The 23,475-nt window shown below is 43.6% G+C and overlaps 1 protein-coding gene and 1 long non-coding RNA gene across 5 annotated transcripts in view; both read right to left on the reverse strand.

The window, feature by feature from the left end:
- Positions 1-23,475, reverse strand: part of LOC310680449 — a 421,426-nt gene that overhangs the window by 306,822 nt on the left and 91,129 nt on the right. The window lies entirely within an intron of this gene.
- On the reverse strand, positions 7,943-17,817 carry RNF114 (ring finger protein 114). 4 transcript variants are annotated; one of them, XM_083447133.1, is made up of 6 exons: positions 17,539-17,817; positions 15,231-15,381; positions 13,021-13,127; positions 11,693-11,807; positions 10,950-11,057; positions 7,943-10,592 (listed from the first exon to the last, which is right to left on the reverse strand). In XM_083447133.1, exons 1-6 carry the CDS (start codon positions 17,676-17,678, stop codon positions 10,527-10,529), a joined length of 687 nt encoding a protein of 228 aa, XP_083303259.1. In that variant the 5' UTR covers positions 17,679-17,817; the 3' UTR covers positions 7,943-10,526. The 4 variants fall into 4 exon arrangements, with proteins under 4 accessions (XP_083303259.1, XP_083303262.1, XP_083303260.1 ...); XM_083447136.1 differs by having other exon boundaries at positions 17,653-17,813; XM_083447134.1 differs by having other exon boundaries at positions 17,478-17,791.

Consider the following 23,475-nt stretch of genomic DNA (forward strand, 5'->3'; position numbering starts at 1 on the left):
ACTCAATTTGAGTGGCACAACTCAAATTGATTAAATTTTTGTTGTATATATTTCAACAATCCCAAAGTTTGAGAGCCGATTAGAACCAATGTTGTGAAGGTGTGATCTGTTCTGCAATGACCCCATCAAAGAGCATAACAGTGGTTCCCCAGACCTTGTTGCTGGTTGTGAAGCAGCCCCCAAGACAGCTGAAGCTTCAGAGCCCCCCAAATGTAGGTCTGCCACGGATAAATGCACTCGAGGAGAGTGTGGATCGAGGTTGCTAAGAGGCGTGGCCTGAGGAGAGACCTGAAACCAGAGAGAGGGTTCCTTATCTCTGCTTTAAAAGACATGCTTCTATTGGGGTGTGTGGGGAGAAATGGACTACTACTGCATTCATTTCACACTGGAGGGACTTATAGGAATGACAGGTGGTTCTCTTGCAATTTATAGGTCTAAACAGGCTAATCTTAGATTTCCTTTGGGAAATCAATAGTTGAACTTCTCGCTTTGCTTCAGATGATGTCACAAGCATTGATGGCATAGTCTGATTCTCACTTGCTCGAGGCCTTCAAACAGGCTACACGGCCACCTGTTGAGGCTGAACGCTCAGCGGCAGATTTCCTGCATCAAGCTGCGGGTTGGATTAGACTAGATGGATGGTCTACAGGGTCCCCTCCACTCTCTGAGTATGATTCTGTCACTATTTCAAATACTTATTTGTTCACATCCAGCAGAGGAGAGTTGCTGGAGAAAATATATGCACACCTGTGTGCAAATCCCCATTGGAAGCCCAACTGGTTCCCCCTGAGGTGGCTGGATGCATCCTCTTTTGTGAACAGGGGGTGCACATTCTCACCTGCAGTTTTAAGTCTCTACTACAAGTGACTCGAGATGGAAGGTGTGATCTGCCAAACTCTGCCTCTGCTAGATTTCGGTTCACTCCCAAAGGACTTAATGCTGGATTTCTGCACAGAGATGTGTGGAGTACGTGCATTTGCTCACGTACATCCCTTGTTCTCTCTGCATCTTCCATGCCTCCCTCAATGTGCATCCTCCCCAATGTCAGACCTTATAAGCACCATGGAGAAAGGACCAGCATGTGCTTGTTACAAAGCATCATGCACATTGATGCCGCTCTTATAATAACAACAACACAGCAATGACATTTGACGGGCTGTCCCCATTGCTTGCACAGGAGTATTAAATCTGTTAGTCTTTAAAGGTGTTCTCTTGGTCCTTCTGGCATACTGGGAAGCCCTGGGAATTGTGGCCTTTTCTGTGGCAGCCCCTAAAGTGTGGAACACTGAGATGTACCTGCCACCTTCATTGTACAGCTTTCATCATACACTGAAAACACACCTCTTTCTCCTGGCTTTTGACAGTTAACATATTTTCCTTTGGGAGACCCACCTCTTTTGCTGAATTTGTATGTTGCAAAATTATAACTTTGATTTCTTTCTATAACTGTATTGTGGTAACCCACTGTGGAATTGTATACCTTCATCATAGCAGCATATAAGAAATCCTAGCAATAAGTAAAACAAATAAGTTGCCACCGTCCTCTTTTGATGTAGTTTTACTGTTATGGACTGTTAGCATAGCTACTCCGCTGACAATTCATTTATCAGTTCCTTTTCTAACAGTGAATTCTATGCTTGTCTATGCAGAACAGAACTTAGTCCCACTTGAGTTCGGTTGGACTTTTACTCCCAGGTAAGTGTGCATAGGTCCACAGCCTCAATCCATAGCTTGCTGCTTTCATTGTAATTGCTTTTTGTATTAGCTTTCTCAGTTTGTTGGCCTTTTATATTTTTAAAAATAAAAAGGGGGGAACAGCTATTGTTTTTTTAAAAAAAATAAATAAATCCCAGGAGTCCTTGATGCAATCTGAAAACTATTTTGCATCCAGCAGAGTCTAATCTAATTAAGTATGCACAACACCTCCTACACTCCATCTTAAGACTGTAACAAACTGCAGGCTTTGGGGCTTTTCCATCATACACAGCTGTTCCCTCCCTGCCCCACAACCTTTTTCTTTTTAAAGGGTGGCTGTTTTGATTATTCATCCAGCACAAGGAAGAGTCCCAGAGTTCTCAAAATCTTATTTGCTGCTCTGTAGCATTTTAGTTGGTCTTCCTAATAAGAATATCATTCTATGGCAGCTTCTTGAAAAGGCCGATTGATTATATTCAGAGGCTGCTGACAAATCCTCTTAAAAAGGGTGTGAGACAAGGAGACGGGAGTGCCTTTTCCTCCCCCTTTCCAGGAGCTGTTATAGTCAAGTGAAGAGCAACAGAATTGTGACCCAGCCCAGTGCTGAGTGATTTGGGTTGCTATCACACTGCATTCAGATAAAGGTGGCAGTTCACACCCTTTGGATAAAGCTATTGTCCCATCTGTCTCCAGACTCCATGGCAGCGGTGCCTGAGATCCCTTTAGCCCCGAAGCCACATGGAAATAGGGATGTTTGTTTAGGGAGAAGCATCAGATCCCTGGGAAATAAACATTATTAACGCGTTTTAACTTTGTGGTTGCATAAAGACACAGGCAAGTTTCAGAAGTGTGCGTCAGCTGCCTAGAAGCCAGAGGTCGTGAGGTGGGTGGCAAAAAAACCACATCTTTCACAGGGAGTTACCAATATCCGTTCCTGAGGATTATTTCCCATCATCACAACCCTGGGCTTCGAGGAAAAACGGGTAAGGCAATTAAGGCTCCCACGTTTACACTCTTCTGTGGTTCTGCTTCCCAAATTACAGTTGTTTGCCTCCGCTGCAGATCTTGACAGCTCAACGTGGCACCTGGTTGTGGGTGCTGAAATTCCTTTTGGTTCTGAGATGGCTGTTGGTTGTTTCTTACAGCAGGGGTGGCAAAAGGGAGAAAAGTCATCCCCTCCGACATCATTTGTGTTAAGTTGTGGGTGAACATATCAGACGACACAGCGATTCTTCAAACAGCTCTTGTTTATTCACAGGCCAGAACAGAACTGAACTGAAGGGTTCAGCCAGCCTGCTTATATAGAGCTCCACTACAACGCAACAGTAACCACTTTCTGTAACTATCCAATCACTGAACGTCACTTTCAATCCCTTATTTGCATATGTGGACCTGAGTGACAACTATCTACAGTATCCCCCTGCTGGCCCAGTACATAACAATTTGGGTTATGGATGGGGAACTTTGACCCTCCAGATATTGTTGGACTCCAGTCTTTCATGGCCAATGGGATGATGGGAGCTGTAGTGCAGCAACACCTGGAAGGCCACAGAGTCCCTGTTTCAGGGGACCCTGACATAGAGGGTTGTTTTGTTGTACAGTGGTACCTCTAGTTATGTACTAAATTCGTTCCAGAGGTCCGTTCTTAACCTGAAACTGTTCTTAACCTGAAGCACCACTTTAGCTAATGGGGCCTCCTGCTGCTGCTGCGCCTCCGCTGCGCGATTTCTGTTCTCATCCTGAAGCAAAGTTCTTAACCCGAGGTATTATTTCTGGGTTAGCGGAGTCTGTAACCTGAAGCGTATGTAACCTGAAGCGTATGTAACCCGAGACACCACTGTAAAATCTAAATAACTTTCCCCTTTCTTGCTATTTGTTAACACGGAGGCATAACTCAGGGGGCGCTTTCCTATACTTCTTCTCAGATTGTAGACCCTTGGGTAGCCAAAGCCATGAAAACAAATAGGAAGGTGGTAGCAGCAGGCAAACCCAAGGCTTGCAGAACTACATTTTAAAAAAAAAAACCCTAGGGGGAACTCCCAGAAACAGCTCTATGAGGGCTGAACATGCTCAGTGGCCACAGAATGATGGTTATTGGAGGAGAAAGAAACAGAAAACTAGGGTGGAATGGGGAAAAGGTTTGGGCTGGCTGAAATCCTAAACAGGATCCCGCTGCAGCATTTTGTTGCAGGTTTCACTTGTGAAACTGCCAGAGCTGAGTAACAGGCAGCAGTGGGGCTCAAGAGTCAAGCCAGGCCCAGAAAAGACTAGTACTGCATACGTAAAGTCTCAGCCTGAACCAGAAACCATTAGTACAGCTCTTCCTGAGTATACCTGAAGGAGCGCCTCCCAGCCCCATCACTCATCCCGGACACTGAGTTCCTCCTCTGAGAGTTCTCTAATGGTTCTCTCACTGTGAGAAGCAAAGTTGCAGGGAACCAGTCCTTTTCGGTAGTGGCGCCCTCCCTGTGGAACACCCTTCCTTCAGATGCCAAGGAAATAAACAACTATCTGACTTTTAGAAGGCATCTGAAGGCAGCCTTGTTTAGGGAAGTTTTTTATGTTTGCTGTTTTATCGTGTTTTTACTATTCTGCTAGGAGCCGCCCAGAGTGACTGAGGAAACCCAGCCAGATGGGTGGGGTATAAATAAAATTGTTGTTGCTGCTGCAGTGAGCCTACAGCAAGCCATGTGACTTGGAAAGCCTTTACCGCTTAGGGAGACACTCCAGTTTATAACCCTAGCACAGGCATGGGGACCTGTGGGACTTCATCCAGTTGTTGCAGAGCTACTGGTTATGCTGACGAGATGGCAGAAATTGTGCAATGACTGGCAGCCACAGAGTCTCCATCTCTGCCCTAGTGGCTCAACCCCGTGCGGCAGCTGTGCAGAGCCAGGGGTCCACTTCTGTAGCCCCAGCAGCTCCTGACAGCGAGAGAAGCTACTGTGCTCTAGGTAAGATGAGAAATCTGCCTCCTACTCTACTGCCCTTGAGGACATCCAAAGTCTGCTGCTTCAGCTTGCCTTATGGAAAGCCATTGCCACTCATAAGACTACAATGCTTGGAGACTAGCTGACTTTATGCATGGTAATCTACAAGGAAATGATCCCTTCTGAGTACACTGGACTTTTCCCTTACTTCAGACAGTCCTTAGTAGCGGGAAATATTAATTGCATTTTCCACTTTTGGCTTCTGAATGGCAGGAGTTTAAGGGGCTACAAATCCAGGAGTAAAGCAAAAAGGAGGCCAAGAAGGGGACATGCAAGGGCCATTAAAATGCAGCCTTGTTACACCACCAACTTGAGCAAATTTAACTCCAAAGTCAGTTCCTATGAGTTCAATGGGGCCTTCATGCATGCAACTGGGCTTAGAATTCAAGCCTTAAGATTTCTGCATTCAGAAGGCTGGCTTTGACATGAGACAAGCTGCCGTACACACAGTACACACGTCAAGCAACTACTGTACTCAGTTGGTAGAGGAAATGCTCAAAGATAATAAAAATGCAGCAAATGCTTAATTTATGTTCTCCACACTTGTCTGCCCTGGCAACTTGAAAAGAGCTGCAAGACTGCTCTCTGCTGTCCAGATGCTAAATTCCTTGTGACAGAAATGAGAGACTTTGTAGAAGAGTAGCAACAGTGCTAAACATAGGAAGAGGCTTAAGACACTGTAAAAAGTCTTGTTTTATTGTGGCATAAGCTTTCATGGACTAGAGCCCACTGGAACAGTGTGTGTGTGTGTGTGTTCTACTCAGCTGATATATACACGCACTAATGTTTAAAATCCTAAACAGCTTCGTCCCCAAATATCTGAAGAAAATACCTCCTTCCCTACAGACCTCTCTCCATTGCTAAAATCAGCAGAGGCCCTCTTGGTAATTTCAGCCCCCTTAGAGTATCAGGGGATGAGGGCCCAGGAGAGAACATTCTCTGTGACAGCTCCTAAATTGTGGAATTCAGAGGTGAATCCAAGTTCATCATTTGATGGCTTATGACATAAGCTGAAGACACACCTCTTTACCTTGCTCTTTAAGACACACCTATTATTCTGACTTTAAACTGTTTTAGCTGATTTTAATTTGTAGTGCTGTGCTTGAACCTTATGTAAAGTTACGAAGTTCAGTAATATATGTGTTAACAGTGGGCCTAAAGTGCTACAAAATGCAGTTAGCACTAAGCCCGATCCCACATACCATCGCACTAGCTATGATTTGATTAAACCCTCAAGTGGGTGAGGAAACCTTGGTTCTGATCCTGTTCTATACAAATAGAGTTATTGATAAATTCTAGTTTTGCAGTTCCATGCTGGTGTCTTTTTACTATATTGGAGAATGGGGACCAGCAGGTCAGCAGCAGCAGCAGCAGCAGCAGCAGCAGTGTTGTGGAAGAAATGAAATTGCTCTTTGTGTACAGTCTCACTGATTCAGCCTACAGTCATGGGATAAAGAACATATACCCTCTTTGAATTTGGCTTTCTTTGTGTTAAATAAATCATGACAGGGTGTAATATGTCATGTGTTGTTTTTCATCTGAGGTTGTATTTATCTAATTTTATGACCTGCTAAGGAACAGATGATTGTTATGATGTCCGTGCGCTGCTCTGGTTCGCCAGAAGCGGCTTAGTAATGGTGGCCACATGACCCCAAAGCTGTCTGCGGACAAACGCCAACTCCCATGGCCTGTAAAGCGAGATGAGCGCCACAACCCCAGAGTAATCCACAACTGGACTTAACGGTCAGGGGTCCCTTTTTTAAAAATGTAAAACGACAGAATTCAAAGAGGGGGTACTTTCTTACCCCTGACCGTACGGTCTATGTAGCTCAGAATTGTCTACCCTGACTGGCAGAGGTTCTCTAGGGTTTTGAACTGGGCACTCTAGCAATCCTTCTTGGAGATGCCAGAGAAAGAACATGGAACCTTCTGCAAGCAAAGCAGATGTTCTACCACTAAGCTACCACCTTTCCAAATTGGGGACACTGCAAAGCCTTCCAATACAGCCAGCTCCATTTGTGAACAGAACTGAAAACATAGTTAATAGAGAAATATGCAAGTAAGCAGTACTTAACATGCATTATGACAACTCCAGATCCATTAATAGGCGGTTGACCTTAGCAGAAGGCTGGGAAGGTTTTTGTTTTGCCAAGCATTAGGAGAATTTGATTCAATGCTGGCCATTTGTTCCATTGAGTTGTAGAATATAACACTATTATTTTTGCTTGTTTCTTAGCAGTTTATAAATAACATTGACACCATTCTTACAAATGTTCAAAACTCCAACATGTACCAATACTGGGCTCATCAAATACCTGAGGGACAACCAATGAGCCCCAGAGATATACCAATCCAGCACATGTATTTACTCCCCAATGACAGGAATATTGCTATCGCTCTGTATTCAGTGTAAAGGCCAAAGCATGAATCTAGCTATCTTCTCGTTAAAAGTGAGGCCAAAGGCCAAAGTGTATTTGAACATTGGGTTGTACCTATGAACAAGGCTTGGTTCAGAAATGACACCTCTTGCATAGCTATGTGTGCAGGGAATAAAAGGAACAGACTAGATTGAATTTACAAACAACATAGCCATTGTGCTCATTTATACCTGTAGATTCAATATGGGATGGTTTCTATGAGGTGAGCTTGATTTTTTTTTGTTTTTGTTTTGTATACAGAGCAGTTGATCCGCTGTCACTTTCTATATTTGGTAGGGTCATTTAGATTAAATGAGCAAGGCAACATTTTACACTTAAAATAGGGCCTTTGTCAACATGATCAGAAACCTACCAACATATGCAAATTAGGACAGGATGAAGTGTCTTCTAAAAAGCACAGGTTAATGCAGTTTCTGTACCCCATATGCATTTAATCCTTTCCCTTCATATCCTGAAACAGTACATGTCAGCATGCTCAAGTGTTGATAGATTTATTTTTGTCCACAATATGAGCTGCACAAGGCTTCTCTCCCACTCCCCACAGCAGTGTGGAGGAGTTGCCAGGCTGAAGTTGGTTCAATAAAACTATGTTCCAGAATAAGATTCTGTGCTTGAGATTTTCACTCTGCAACAACAGAGGAAGCTGGTGAAAACCTAGAAGAGTAAGACTCAGCAGAGACTGAGCTTTGCTCATTACTGCTCTTCAAGTGACAGCCACTGGAGCTCCCCCTAGCAAGGGACAAAGTATTTCCATACATTAGTGTTTATCCATTATGTTTATTTACATTTTTTTTCATTTAAAAGCCAGAACAAGACAGATTTGACACTCTAAAATTTTTATTAAAATTACTAGAAGTGCACTTAGAATTACAAGAACAAAAAAGACTTGATGTGTTCATGGAGGATACCCAGGTTCCTATGAATTCCATAGGCGGATGGCAGAATGTTCTGACTGAATACTGAAAGACAGTGGCCAAGATTCAAAGAGGCCCACATGCATGCAGAAGGCACTTCCGTGCATATATGGACAGCCAGTTCTCCCTTCTGGCTACAGCAGGCATGGGGAATGTTAAGACTCCAGCTCCCATCAGCCTCAGCCAGCATGGCCAATTAGGAGAGAGGATGGAAACTGCAGTGCACCTGAAGGGTCACAGGTTCCCGATCCCTGTGCTATAGGCTTTCTATACCATACCGAACATTGTTTTGGTGGATTTCCCAGACTTCACGTACTGCTTTGAAATGCAAAGACACACAAGGGCCTAGGGTGACAGGAGTGAGCTTCATGAGCCCCAGAACACCACATGCCCTCTTTGCATCTTGGCCAAACTCACACAAAAAATATAATTAATGGTTCAGTGCAAAACTCTTAATATGGAATCAAAATCCTAGCAACCAAAGGTTTCAAGATAGAATTTTAGCATAGGACTAAGCGGTCTCCACACAGAGCTCTTTCTAAAAAGTAGCATGGGCAGTTGGCAGTTAGACCACTTCAGCATAGGAACTAGTTTCAGATGTACCATGTCATTATTAGTCATTATTAGCTCAAAGCCACAGGTTCTAAGAATCTATCTTTAAGCAGGCTGTAAACATACTTCAGACTCAGATTTTATCACTGCATGCCTGTCAGGCTAAATTATGTGTACCGGTTTACATAAATCGCTATTAGCTCTGGCGCCATAACCTCACATTGGTTTCACTTATAATAATTAGTGCAAAAGGTTGTCGTTAAACACAGAACAAATGATCTGGTTGTATAACAGAAGTATAATCTAAGGCAGCCTTTCCCAACCCTTGGGTCTCTGGATGTTATTGGACTACAGCTGGGGCTGATGGGAGTTACAGTCCAACACCACCTGGGGACCCAAGGCTAGGAATGGCTGAACTAAGGAATCTGGCCCAGTTCTCAAACTTGCTTCTGACAGTTAAATGCACTGTTATTTTTTGTACACAGAACATGACATCCGAATGTGCCACACAAGAGGATATTTACACATCCAGGAAAAGGTTATTCAGGACTAACATTTCAGACTTAACTACATGGCAGTACATTCAGAAGTGCTGATAACCTCTGGCAAATCACTTCACTGTAGCCCTATTCTCACTATATATTGACTAAATGTGATAGGGAAGTGGAATTACACCTGCAGGCCGCATCATATGATCTCTGGGTATTCAGTAGAGTAAGTTCCTAATAGGGTTTCTGAGCTGGCAGATAAAGCCTGCAGAGCTGTATGCAGAGCCCTGTTCTCCTATCCCATTCAGCACAGGACCACCAGGCCAGCAGACACCACCCAACGTGTCAATCGCCTGTTTAGTTAGTGTGTAAACAGCAGGCAAGAATAGAGCTAGGGTTTTTGAGGTATCAAGAACGAATTTGAGAATCAGCTCTTGTATACCATGTACTGAAATGTTTTTGAACCACAGCAGCCTAAGAATTCAAAATGTGGCTGTATGCTTACAATAGGTTAAGCACATTAACACTGCCATGTCAGCATGGCAATTCTCGCACATCCCTTCATAGCATTTGTTTTGGATATAGAGGTGCAGTTTTACATAAAGGGCAGTATTTCCAACATATTACATCTAAGAAACCAGCTGCTAAAGTTCACCCCTCTTGTTCTCAAATTGTCCCGAACTCTAGGCGCAGAGGTAGAAATATACAAGTTTGAGTTTAAGAGGCAAGAACTAAAACATTGTGTTTGAATGCTTCTGTCTTCCCAAGCACCACACAAACACCATCATACTTCACATCTGAACTTTGCAAAGATGTCAAAAGATGGAGAAATAAAAAACAAACAAATTAAAGAAACAACCAATTCCCTCTAAACTCACAGAAGCAGGTACTGTACAGTTGCTGAACGCACACAAGAGCATATTGTGAAGTGAGAGAATTATTCACAACTGGGACTTGTGCGGTTGAATGGCTGGCATCAACTTTTGTAATGGTGGATTTGGAATAAAATCCACCATTTCTCTACAAAATCAAGAAATGGAAGCCCATTTCTAACAGCTGAACCTAACAAACCAGGGCTTCTATATTATCTAGAAAACCTAGTCTTCGGATGCTTGACCAATGTCTAGGAGAGCACAATAATCTGAAGAGGATGCTCACAGGGTGAAATTATTGCCAAGTTCCTGGTGATGTATAGGCCTTAGAAGTCAAAGTGAAAGAAAAAGCAGATAATAATATTTAAGATTAACTGGAAAGAAGAGAGATACCCTTGAGCAGGCAAACAGTAAAGGGGCAACCATTAGAAGATGCAAAGTATGGAGACAGCAGGAACCAAAACTAAGAAAGGCTCTTCACTTTTAAGGACGCCAAAGAATCTTGAGGCAAATAGTGTCTGTGGTACATTTCCCCTAATGGAAGCCAAGTATTGAAGAGTTTTACTCCTTGCAATATTCACTGATCCCTCAAGGAACGTAACAGAACTTGGGCCACCGTGTCATCTTCATCAGCATTATAATCCTAAAAACACGAGACAAGGGAGAATGCGTGTGATTAAACAGATTTTGGTCTTGTCCCAGAATTGTTAAAGCCAATTTCCTTCTTTCACTTCTCATTTCTCCCACTACAGGATGTTAAGTGGTATAGGCACAAATTTCCAAGATTTCCCTGAATGCTCAGGGCCCAGTTGTGGCTTCACTCACTTCTGTGCATGGGCTGATCTGTGAAGGGTCATCCCCCCTCCAAGGACGGCAATTAAATGAAACACTATTTCCTAGCTTTTTACATTAGAATAAGGCTGTCCAAAAAGACAAAGTTTAAAATAAAAGACTAGCATTTGGTAAATTCTGAAGAGGCTGTTTCCTAGTTACTACTTACCACAAAAGTATCATAAGAAAATTGGTGTCGTCGTTGAAGATGTTCCATGAAGTTAGCACTTCTGTAGTTTGGATCACCCCATGGCATTGATGCACAAATCGGGCAAACCTGGAAAAGTTTGCAGTTTATCCAACCCAAATTTATTCCATTTCAAGTTTGGTGGGAGGTCCCGTCCCCCCCCCAAATCTGATCAGCATATATTCTAGATCTCGCCCACTATTTTCTTTGTCAAAGGCTTGTCCCAGGAAAACTCTTAGTATGAAACCCAAAGAACAGAAGGGCAATTCTGTCCATACAAACTTATTAGTCACTGCCCCAAGCACAGCACTGTCTTGCTGCAAAGCCTAGGAATGGCTTTTCAAGAGGCATAAGGAAATGGTGTGGGAAGAGTGGGAGGGAAAGAAAGCCTTGTAGGGCAAACAGAATTCTACTGGAGATTCTTTGGCCACAAGCCTAATATCTTGATGCTTCCTAGTGTAAACTTTGGGTGGGGCAACTCCTACTAACTGCAACAATCTTAAGTATTCAAAAACACCACTACAAACACCCAGTCATGTTAGTAGTTGCTAAAATACAGCAATGGCAGAAAAAAAGTTTGTTAAGAAATTTTTAGCAAGTCATGCAGCACTGGGATACTAGCTATAATCAAAGTAATGCTATTTGTTCCTTCAAGGAAAAAAAGCTTCATATTAAATGACCTATCAACCCACCCCGAACTACACTTTGAAAAGTAAAGCAATTACCACTCGCTTTGCATCCATGCTGTGATACTTTCGGCAGTGTTCTACCAGCCCTTCCTGGTCCAGATTTCTCTCATTGCAGTAAGGGCAGGGAAATGTGAACCTATTTGGAACACTCCTGTAGAAACAGACGGTAAGGCCTTCACTTCTATGAAAAACTTCCAATTATGTAGCAGCTTAACTTCATGTCGGAGAAGGCTCTTTGAGTAGCACAGCAGAATCATTCAACAAAGCAACTATGATAGGCAGTGCAAGCTATTAGGCAGTACTACAACCTCTGAAGGGAAAAGCACACAAAATAGCTTATAATTAAGCCTCTAGTGCCCTCAATGTTTGAGACTTTTAAAATATGAAAGGAAAACCCTTTCTCATTTGGCACAAAGCAGCAACACTTTTCATGCTGCAGATTGTGAGATTTTGACCAGCTTCAGCCCATCTGAAGCTGGTACAGGCTCGTCTTATCTTGAGCCCAAACAGAGCGTAGGCACACAGCAGAAGGATAAGCAGGTAATGTGCTACATGTTGACTTTATTTACAAGCTATGCTGAGAGCGGGACGTGGGTGGCGCTGTGGGTAAAACCTCAGTGCCTAGGACTTGCCGATCGTATGGTCGGCGGTTCGAATCCCCGCGGCGGGGTGAGCTCCCGTCGTTCGGTCCCAGCTCCTGCCCACCTAGCAGTTTGAAAGCACCCCTAAGTGCAAGTAGATAAATAGGTTCCGCTTTATAGCGGGAAGGTAAACGGCGTTTCCGTGTGCTGCGCTGGTGCTGGCTCGCCAGAGCAGCTTCGTCACGCTGGCCACGTGACCCGGAAGTGTCTCCGGACAGCGCTGGCCCCCAGCCTCTTAAGTGAGATGGGCGCACAAGCCTAGAGTCGGACACGACTGGCCCGTACGGGCAGGGGTACCTTTACCTGTGCTGAGAGCATACAAACATGCATCCTGCCTCTGTAAGAGCAGAGAAGCAACTGTCTCTCTAACAAAGAAACCGAGAGAACAGTGAAAAACAGGAAACCAGTGTACGTCACATTCAGTCTCCCATTCCCGTGGGAACCCAACAGTAACTTGGACTGTGGAATGCAAAACAATGTCTTGTGACATGCATTCGCTGCTCAGTGAGGAAGCAGAAACCAACATCCTCCCCCTTTCTGTGAACATCACTGGGCAGCATGTTTGTACAATATCAGTACAAACCCAACTTCTGCACATAGGTACAGTGTTGATCCCTTGATACAACTTTGGACAATACATCAGCAGGAAACTCAGTTTTTACACCTATCTTATATATGAACTTTCATTACAAGTAAGCAAATCACAACAGTTGAGAGGTTTACCTGGTATCCTGCGGTGGATCTTTTGTCACGGCTTTAACACCTTCCATTATATAATTCTGGTACTTCAAACAAGAAGCTGCATGATTACGCAGCTTTGAGAGGGACATCTGTACAGAATGAGAAAATAAAACATTTTCTTTAAAACAGTGTAGGTGTTTCAGATGTGACATAAAAGTATGTTCCAAGGACTGCCCAAAAGGGTTGTTGTGACAGGCTCTGGGTCAAAGAATACAGAGTTACAAGGGACACATTGTACTAAGTTGATTTACCACTTTGCAGCAAGACTGCAGCACCTAGCCTATCCCTTACTGTTCTGTTAACTGACACCTTGTTTATCCAGACACTGTTCTTATCTTTCATTTCCAGGAGATTAAACAGTCTACTGTTTCTCTTATGCCCCAAGTTAGTTAACTCTGTATAATACAATCAGCTAGAAAGACATCAACTACTGTAGCTTGCTTTAAGAACTGCATTGTGACAAGGTCACATGAACAGCACCAGGATATATGGATAGTATTAAAATTGTACTTGGGGACAACTTCTCTCACCTTCAAAATTATAAAACAAACTCTGGTTTCAGAAAGCAGAGGTGGATGGAATTTAAAATTTCCTATTGTGCTGTGACATTTCCCATATATAATGTTAGTCCCTAAACAAGTTTGTATCATCATCTGGACTTCTCCAGACACTGACAAAGTACAGTTGCCAACATTTACCAATAAAAGCTTTTCTTTCTATATAGTCACAATATTGTATGATATTTTATTTGTACTGAAAACACAAATTACAGTATTACTCTATGATTTCCATTTTATGAGTTCAGCTTGCTTGTCCAAACTACAATTGAACAATAATTTTAATTTTGGTTTACCAGATCTAAAGAAGTCTATTATCTGACAATTTCTAGAACGGTAAGGAATTTTTAACAGTCTCATCTGGCAAATATATCAAGCTGAGCACATTTAATATATTATGTGTGTGCATTTATAGATAAGAGGATGCTGATTTAAGCTCAGTACAGAATATGATACACTTGAGAGGCATTCAGTTTGAGACATGGAAAGACAGATATTTTAAAAATAGAGGACTTCAGTTTTACTTTCAACTGCAAATGATATAGACAAAAACCATTCTTACAAAAGAGCAAAGTATTTTTAGATACTTTTAGATACAACAGCTCTTCATTAACCCCCCCCCCCTTACATTCTCACTGTACTGTGAAGACTGACAATATAAAGGAGTGCTCCCCAACATGGTGCCCTCCATATGTTTTGGGCAACAACTTCCATCAACCTTGACCACTGGCCATGTTGCTTGGGTCTGATGGGAGCTGAAGTTGAAAACATCTGTAGGGCTTTGGGAAGACAGCTATAAAATGCAGTTCCATTCCTGACACAATTTTGGCACAAAACAGTCCCCAAACTATCAGACTTTATTCAAGATATCAGCAGTACATCCAAAATCCACTTTGTTAAGCCCCTTAAGGGTTTATGCAACCTTCACTACAAATCATAAACAAAGTGCATGGGGTCCATTGAAGCAATTATGGCATCAATTTCACAAAACAATTGTATGCTTTAATGAGAGCTACTTCTTATATTACAAAGAAATACTGAAAAGCTGCATAAGGGCTTTTGCCATGCATTCTCTTCACCACCTGCACTGTAATGTTGGTGTGCAGTCATGGGGTGGAATCCAAAGTAGTGCTAAGGCAATCATTCTGTTAGCACAAGGATTTATGCAAAGGAGCATTCTAGCCCCTCCCCTCCAAAAGCTGCTCCAGGGCTTCCCCTAACCCACTGGAGCAGATTTGGAGAGGGTACGGAATGGAAGAAGGGGTAGTCCTGTTGTGCAAGTGGAAATCCTTGCACTGACAGGACATGTTAGTAGAATATTTCCCATGATACCCTCCTGTGACAAGATCTGAACATTCTGGATTGCTTCCACTACTGACAGATCTCATTGCAGGAAACTGAAAGACCCATTTCCCACACTCTAGTCAAGGCAAGGAAAAAAGTAAAAAACCACAAGTTCCAGTTCTTTGAAAGATATGAATAGCCTCTTCCCGACCACCATGAAATTCAGCAGGGCTTACCAGAATTTTGTTTTACACAAATCTGACAGTTATCAAGTGAGGAAATCTAATGTGAAAATTTGCTTTTATCTAGATTCATGTTATATATAGGTAAACACAGGCCAGCTTTTCCTACTTTTTTATTGCAGCCATTGCAAGTAGTCTCTGTCATTTCAATTTGCTTTTCCAAGTCGAAAGCTCTGCTGCCGTGAGACAGGGTACTGCGGCAAACTCCACAAACTGGCTTTTTTGGCTTAAGACACTCCTGAATGCATGGTGTGCAAAAGCTAATATGAAAAAAAGACAGTATATTAACATTTGCATTGTACACAATCAGTCAATGTGCCAATGCACCCCTTTCTTATAACAACAAAAGAAATCACAAGCCGCACAGGACCTAGAAACCTATTAATATATTACAATGTAATCTTTAAAAGGCAACCTACACTCAACTATTTCTATAACTTACCTTAAAGTTACCTAGTTAACCGGTTAACAGCTTCTTGTTCCTTTTAATAATGTCTCTTCTTGCTTAAAATTGACCACATAAGGAGCATAAAACCTGCTCCTCAAAGACCTTGTAAAACCAACATTCATGATAGCGGCATGAATCACAGTTGACATTTACTTTTGATAACATGCAAGATGAAGTCACAAAAGTATACCACTGGTGAATAGTTAGCCACACCTTATATAAAAAGTGAATATTGCTGCTATAAACTTCACTAAGCAGCAGTGTTAGCAATAGTAATCATATTCCTAGGCGCTGTATACATAGCATGCTATATAAAGGTAAAGTAAAGGTACCCCTGCCCCTACGGGCCAGTCTTGACAGACTCGAGGGTTGTGCGCTCATCTCACTCTAGAGGCCGGGAGCCAGTGCTGTCCGCAGACACTTCCGGGTCACGTGGCCAGCGTGACAAAGTTGCTCTGGCGAACCAGCACCAGAGCAACACACGGAAACGCCGTTTACCTTCCCGCTATAAAACGGTACCTATTTGTCTACTTGCACTTAAGGGTGCTTTCGAACTGCTAGGTGGGCAGGAGCTGGGACCGAACAATGGGGATTCGAATCGGCGACCATGCGATCGGCAAGTCCTAGGCGCTGAGGTTTTACTCACAGCGCCACCTGCGTCCCCCAGCATGCTATATACATAGCATCAAATTATGGCAAAATAAAAAAACACACATATAAAAGTAGTCAGGGACTATGGATTGCACCTGTCACAACCATTCACACTTCCAGTAAAAACAGGCAGCATAATTGCTCAACAGGTGCAGTTTTGATTTCTTTCATTTCTTTCATTTATTTCTTTAGAACAGACCAAGGAAGAACAGATATAATGCATGCTATTACTGCAGGATGACAATATTTGTTTCGTGTATACAGGGCTACCCAACAAGAGCATTTCTGCAACAGTCTAAGCATTATGGCTTCTGTGCTACACAGAAATGCATTTATGTGACCAATGAAGTTCACACAACACCAGTAAGTTAACAGCAATATGTACCTGTTAACAGATGGCAAAAGGTAACACTGCTGGGAGCATGTGGCCATTTTCAGGGCTGGAAAAATTATATATGCTCTCTGAAAAAGCTCTCTGAAAGTTTTAAGTGCTAGCACCCCTATTTTCTTAAGGCATTTAAGGTCGACCAATTTCGAATGCTGGTTCCTAAAAACCTCAGAAAGGCTACAATTTTTTCCTTCACTTATAATTAAGTACCTGTTCTTCCACTTATAATTAATTACCTGTCACTTATAATTGCCACTTAGTTCTTGTGTTTCAACCCTGTGCTCTACCAGAAACGAGCAATTTTTAACCTATGGCGCAAGATTTCGAGGTGCGCTTGGCACTGCCCTTAGGTGCGGGATTGGTGAAAAGGAAGGGCGAGCCGCTCGTGCAGCAGCAGCAGCAACAGCAGGAGGAGGAGCAAAAGCGAAACAGAAAGTGTAAACACTGCAAAGAAAACCCATGGAACCGAAAGCTAACTCTGGAAAGAACCTACACGCCCTGTTCCTTTGCAAGCATCTCCGCTCAGCTGCAAAAGCGGCAGGCCGGCGGAGACCCGACACGTTAACTCGGGAGTTGTTATGAACGGCCAAAACGGGAAACTCGGGTTTAAACACTATTCCACCCCCCCCCCCAAAAAAAATAACCCACACCCGTTTCCCACCGCATTGGCGATTTAAACCCGGCCTCCGCCGCAGCCCAGAGCTTTGGTAAGGCAAGGCGGCGGCGGTGCAGCTGGAGGAGGGAAGAGGCGAACGCAGCCGCGGCGGCCTCCTCCTCCTCGCTGCGCTCCTGGCCAGCAAAGCGGCCCGTCCAGTTCTAACCGGCCTCCGCCCAAGAACGCCCCCCCAGTCCCTCGTTGCCATGGTTACCTCACCCACCCCTGCGGCCTCCTATCTCCGCTCCGGCCCCCGCGGCCTGTTCCGCACTCACACATGGCCGCAGGGCGCCCTCACGGGGCTCTCGAACACCTCCAGGCACACCGGGCAGGTGAAGCGGGACAGCGGGTCCAGCCGCTCAGCGGCGGCCGTTGCCCCCTCCGCGTACCGGGAGCTCGCCTCAGCCAGCGCCATCTTCTCCCACTTCCGAGAGCCTCTGCCGGCAGCGCGACGGCAGCGACGCTTTAGCCAACAAGCCGGGAGCGGAGGGGAGGGAGGAGGCGACGGCGGCCTAAAAGGGACAGTGCCGCCCAAGCCACGCCCACCGGGTCCGGGTTCGAATGCGCCTGCGCGGCCGCGGCGGCAACTTTCGTTTCGTCACAGGAGGCACGGCTTCCCTTACAAGGTTGGGAATCTAAACCAAGCGCAATGCTGTACTGTACTTGAGAGGGTTTGGTTACTGGGTGGCAGAGACAAGACCACAAAGTGCGCAAGGTGACCTTTGCATGCAGGAAAATAAAATAAATGAAGACACAAATTTGCGTTATTGTTGCACATTCATTCATTCATTCATTCATTCCCCACCTTTTCCCCCTGACAGGGACTCGAGGCGGCTTGCATTTTACAACAAGGAACAGCTAAAAATATAGGAAAACGCAATAGCTAACACCCCCCCCCCCAGTTTATAGGCACAGGTGCAAATATAAAGATAGATGCTATAATTTAAATAGAAGCAGAATGCATCTCGCTAGCTCTCAAGCAGCGATAGCACTGCTGACTTGAGCCTCTGTAGATTCAAAATGAACATGTACCAAAGGTGAGAGAGCCGATAGTAAAAGACCCAGAGGTCACCCAAAGCTCTGATGTCAGAATATTTGCAAACACAAGGCAAACATTTCTCAGTGGATGGAAGGCTCTGGCAAACAATAGGAACATCTTGTCATTTTGCAGAGATGCCATGCACAACTTTTACAGGAATCGCTCCTACAACTCCAGAATGCGCATGAGTATAAGAAGCTAAACATCAGCCATGACTTCTCCCCTTGCGGTTTACAGATGTGACAACCGCAGCATGTCTTTCCCATTCAGGAATGGCCTCTTCAGTTGCAAGAGGAAGTGTATTCAGACAAGAACTTGTCGAAAGACACAATGCAACTACCTTGTCTTATGAGCACTGGCAGCTGCCTTATAAGTTATGCACTGAGGCAACCAAATAACTTCACAGGCGTCTCAAAGGAGCAACATGTTGGGCAAGAATGGGGCACATTTACTGCATTCCAATGGTAAGATTGGAAGCTTTTATAAAAATAATTCCATCCCAGTTCATCATAGTCAAGAATTATACAGGTGGGTTTTTCCCCTCAGGGATGCAGTGATGGAGAAAGCCTTATCTGTTGATTTTCTGCATTTTCTGCCCATTTAAAGAACTTTTGTACATTAAAGGGTAGTGATGCTATCCATTGGATATCATCCATCAAACCTGACCTGAAGGCCTAGCAACTGTTAGGTATTGCACCAGATATTTAAACTTCCAAGCAACTAAAAATGTAATCTCTGCTTTTTTGGTGATGCCACAAATAAATCTCCATCACATTCTGAGCAGTGGAAGCAAAACCGGCAAATATTTTACACTAGAATATAATTACTCTAATAAAGTTTTCACAGAATAAAGATAATAGTTTGAGTTCCTCACTTGAAGCTTTATAAATTTATATATTGTAACATCACAAATGGAAATCATTAATTACGTAGCTATTGACTGAGGAATTATTACTATAACGGAAATGTAACTGACATCAATTAAGATTATGGAATGCAGTGATATAAGATCGGAAATGCACCCAAACCATCATGTGGGGAACCACTTTAACTAAAATGTATTAAATGGAAGTTAATTGGCATTTTGATAATTGTATAATTTAGGAATTATTATAATTACAATTTGGGAATTATTATAATTTGGCTATTAGTGTGGGTTTATTGGAAAACTAATTAAAAAAAATACATATTTTAAAACTCTAATAAAAGGGTTCTCCTTTAGCTAGAACCCAGCCATACGATGTACTTGGCATAAGAGTCAATCCCCACTTGCTTGGGATTAGCAATTTAGGAACAAATGGGCTGTTACTATTAAGATTTTTGTGGTCAACTTGCTCTGCTTTACAAGGTCCTTGTATGACCAGCAGCAACTTTAAAATTGTGCAATGACACTGTATGCCTGGGGACACATTTTTCACTGGACTAGAATTTTTCATACATTGGTGACATACAGGAGATTGGTACCAAAGACAGACGCTGAGAGCTTGGAGTGGGAGGTGGAATTAATCACCATGCAATATGGGGGATTTTCTTTTTCCTTCAGTAACTGTGGATATTTGTCACTGTTGGCAGCAGGTCACCTTCTGATGATTTATGCTTTGATTCCATACGTTGCTGCTTGAGGTGTGAGGGAAGGAACACAAGACAGTCGCATATCAGTTCATATATGAACAGAAGCTATGCGTAGGCTGTTCTGTGTTGCAGGGGAATAAATGCATCAAGGCTATTGAAGACAGCTTTCATATAAGGAGCATGGGGAAGAAGTTCCAAAACACCACTGAAATAAGATATGGTAGGTGTGGGAGAACTTCAAAATGGTGTGTATAATTTCATTATCGTGGTTATAATTTAGGACCAAACTGCTTAACATCATTCAAATAGGAGGTTGATAAAAGGAGGGACTTCGCACTGCAAGGTTCCCTGGAATCTGTGCTTGCTTCTAGACTGTCAGTATTTTCAGGTGAGATTCAAGCACAGGGGTCAGCAACCTTTTTCAGCCATGGGCCGGTCCACTGTCCCTCAGACCATGTGGGGGGCCGGACCATATTTTTTGGGGGGAAATGAATGAATTCCTATGCCCCACAAATAACCCAGAGATGCATTTTAAATAAAAGCACACATTCTACTCATGTAAAAACACGCTAATTCCTGGACTGTCTGTGGACTGGATCTAGAAGGCGATTGGGCCACATCCGGCTCATGGGCCTTAGGTTGCCTACCCCTGTTCAAGCACATGCCAACATTGTATGCTGCACAATTATAGTTAATTTGGTGAATAGAATGAGGAAATGCACTGGAAAGCACTCACTTTGACATAATGAGCATTTATTTGCAGGGAGCTTAGATGGCATTAAGTGGCCAGTGTTGTGTAAATCTGCCTGCAACTGTGTCAGGAGAGATGCTCAACAACAGGATGCGCCCTGTGTGTGCAATGCATCTCCATGTACCGTGCATGCAGAGACCCCCCAGGGTTGCAGGTGCCGCTGTGGTCTAAACCACTGAGCCTCTTGGGCTTGCCAATTGTATGCTTGGCAGTTCAAATCCGTGCGACAGGGTGAGCTTCCGTTGCTGTGTCCCAGGTCCTGCCAACCTAAGAGTTCAAAAGCATACCAGCACAACTAGTGGAAAGGTAAGCAGTGTTTCCATGCACTCTAGATGCATTCCAGCTTTGCAAAAACTCTTGGTGTGCTATGAAGCCTGGAGAGAGTTTACAGAGGCATGGAAGGTAGCATTCAATCCCCAGGTCTGAGATCCTCCACCCCCGAACGAGAGAACAGGTTGGAAAGTATATGATTATGCTGGCACCGTAGATGTGAAATAGAGTGGTACCTCGGGTTACATACGCTTCAGGTTACATACGCTTCAGGTTAGACTCTGCTAACCCAGAAATAGTGTTTCAGGTTAAGAACTTTGCTTCAGGACGAGAACAGAAATCGTGTTCCGGCGTTGCGGCAGCAGCAGGAGGCCCCATTAGCTAAAGTGGTGCTTCAGGTTAAGAACAGTTTCAGGTTAAGTACGGACCTCCGGAACTAATTAAGTACTTAACCCGAGGTACCACTGTACTAGTTTCTGCTCTGGAAGGCAGATCTTTACATTTAAGATCTTTGAAAATAGCATTTAGTTAAAAGAAAAATAGAGGAGTGGTAGGCTTGCCAAAGTAGGAAGTTTTTTGGGGCGGTGTGTGTGTGTGTGTGTGTTTGAACACAATGTAACTCTGGAGCCAAATGTTTCTTCTGAAGTGCCAAGCAACATCTCTTAACTAGCTGAATTAGAAAATGGAAAGGCGTGGATTGCACGCTGGTGACAGAAGGCTTCTGTTCTTTTCATAGAACTGTGCTCACACAGCACTTAGTATGTTAACTGCACAGGCTGACAAAGGGAGTTTCACTTCTCCAAAGAAATAAATGCATCCTTTTTCTTAGAAACTGAAACTCGAAAGTCAAGCTCTCAAGGCTGAAGGCAGAAGTCCAGTCTCTGAAGCAGTTAACAGTGCATTCTTCACCTAGCTGTGTGAGCTTTCACCAGCAGAACTGTAGATTTCATCAAGTGCATTACAGACATTCCAGCAAGCCTGTTAAATCAGCTCAGTCGTCCCCCTCTTCTTGTGTACAGTGGTACCTCGGGTTACATATGCTTCAGGTTACATACGCTTCAGGTTACACACTCCGCTAACCCAGAAATAGTGCTTCAGGTTAAGAACTTTGCTTCAGGATAAGAACAGAAATCGGGCTCCGGCGGCGTGGTGGCAGCAAGAGGCACATTAGCTAAAGTGGTGCTTCAGGTTAAGAACAGTTTCAGGTTAAGTACAGACCTCCGGAACAAATTAAGTACTTAACCCAAGGTACCACTGTATACTACAGGCTGTGCTCTTGCTTGCTTTGCTCACCAGCCACACCTACCTCGTCACCCCCAGCCCTCTGGTCCCTGTCACTCCCCCCCCCCAACTAACCTCTTAGACCTTCCCCTTTCCACCTCTGGCTTCTGCTGCAGCAGAGAGAGTTGAAGAGTCAATCCACTAAGGGATGCTGCGGAACTAAGGCTATGTATTAGAGAGCCAAAAGGAAAACATTATGGTTCATGTAGCGGAATGTATGCACTGATGTGGGCTTTAAATCTATCTTCAGGCAACACATGAAGGAAGAGAGGTTTGCTCAGCCTGACTGTTGAAGCAGGCACTTATTACGGCATTTGTTTAAAATCTTCTTTTCCCCTCAAGGGAAACATTTAAAAACAGAGAAAGCTGCTAGAAAGTAAGTAATCATACAGCCAGCAGGCAGGATAGAGTGGGTTTGCTGACATTAGCTTCAGGGCTGGAGGATGTGAGCACATTTTACTTATTATGTTATTGGTCATGTATGGTTTGGAGGCTTTTTGTACAGAAGGAAAATTTAATGCATGCTGTTTTCTTCTTCGTTGAAGTCCAAAGCTACTGAGGAAAAAATAGTGATCTTTTTAAGAATAGGACTATTCTTCTCTGTCTTCTTTCAATACAAGATGTTGGATGGAGTTAAAAATTAATGACATAGCTGAATTTCATTGATGTGATTGAGTTTTAATTATTGTGAAACAAATGTATCCTACTAGTTCCCTGGAGTGGACTGATGGCTCTGAGCCACTACAGATTAACTGCAATGAACTGGTCCAGATTCTGAACTGAAAATCTTTTGCTGGAATTCCTCTCTGGATTAACACAGCTTGCCTCATACCACCCCATCCATATTCTACTAAAATGTCTGGCCTTTGATTTCTGAAAGCCAGCAGATTCAAGGCAGGATTGAATCAAATGGATTGAAAATGACATCACCCACACATGACAGAGGTAGGAGGTACAAAAAACTTTTGCAATTGCACAAATAACTTTTTTGGGGGGAGGGGGAAGGAGCCCTCCATTCCCCCCAAGAGGAACCCAACAATTACCAAACATATTGTGGTACTGCATTAGATGAGTGTGTAGGGAGGGGGCTGTGTATGTAAGAAGGGAATGGGGTGCCCTAGCTGCCTACCCTACTGCAGGCTGCAACAATTTGTTACAGGTCCTACTGCCTAGCAGAAACCCATGTAAGTTATTTTGCTCATAAGTGCATTGATGCAATGCAACAGCATAGCTGCTGGGCTTTGGAGGGGATCCCGTGGCTTTACATTGTTTATGACGTCACACACGTGCAGGGAACGT

The sequence above is a fragment of the Podarcis tiliguerta genome, assembly GCF_965153285.1.
Source record: "Podarcis tiliguerta genome assembly, chromosome: 6".
NCBI lineage: Eukaryota > Metazoa > Chordata > Lepidosauria > Squamata > Lacertidae > Podarcis > Podarcis tiliguerta.

Bases quoted from the DNA above. Each gene is read 5' to 3' on its own strand.
- RNF114 (XM_083447133.1), bottom strand. From the start codon at position 17,678: ATGGCGCTGGCTGAGGCGAGCTCCCGGTACGCGGAGGGGGCAACGGCC. The intron at 15,382-17,538 runs GTGAGTGCGGAA...TTTTCATATTAG, and splicing joins AGGGCGCCCTGCGGCCATGT to CTTTTGCACACCATGCATTC. The intron at 10,593-10,949 runs GTAAGTAGTAAC...TCGTGTTTTTAG, and splicing joins TTTCTTATGATACTTTTGTG to GATTATAATGCTGATGAAGA.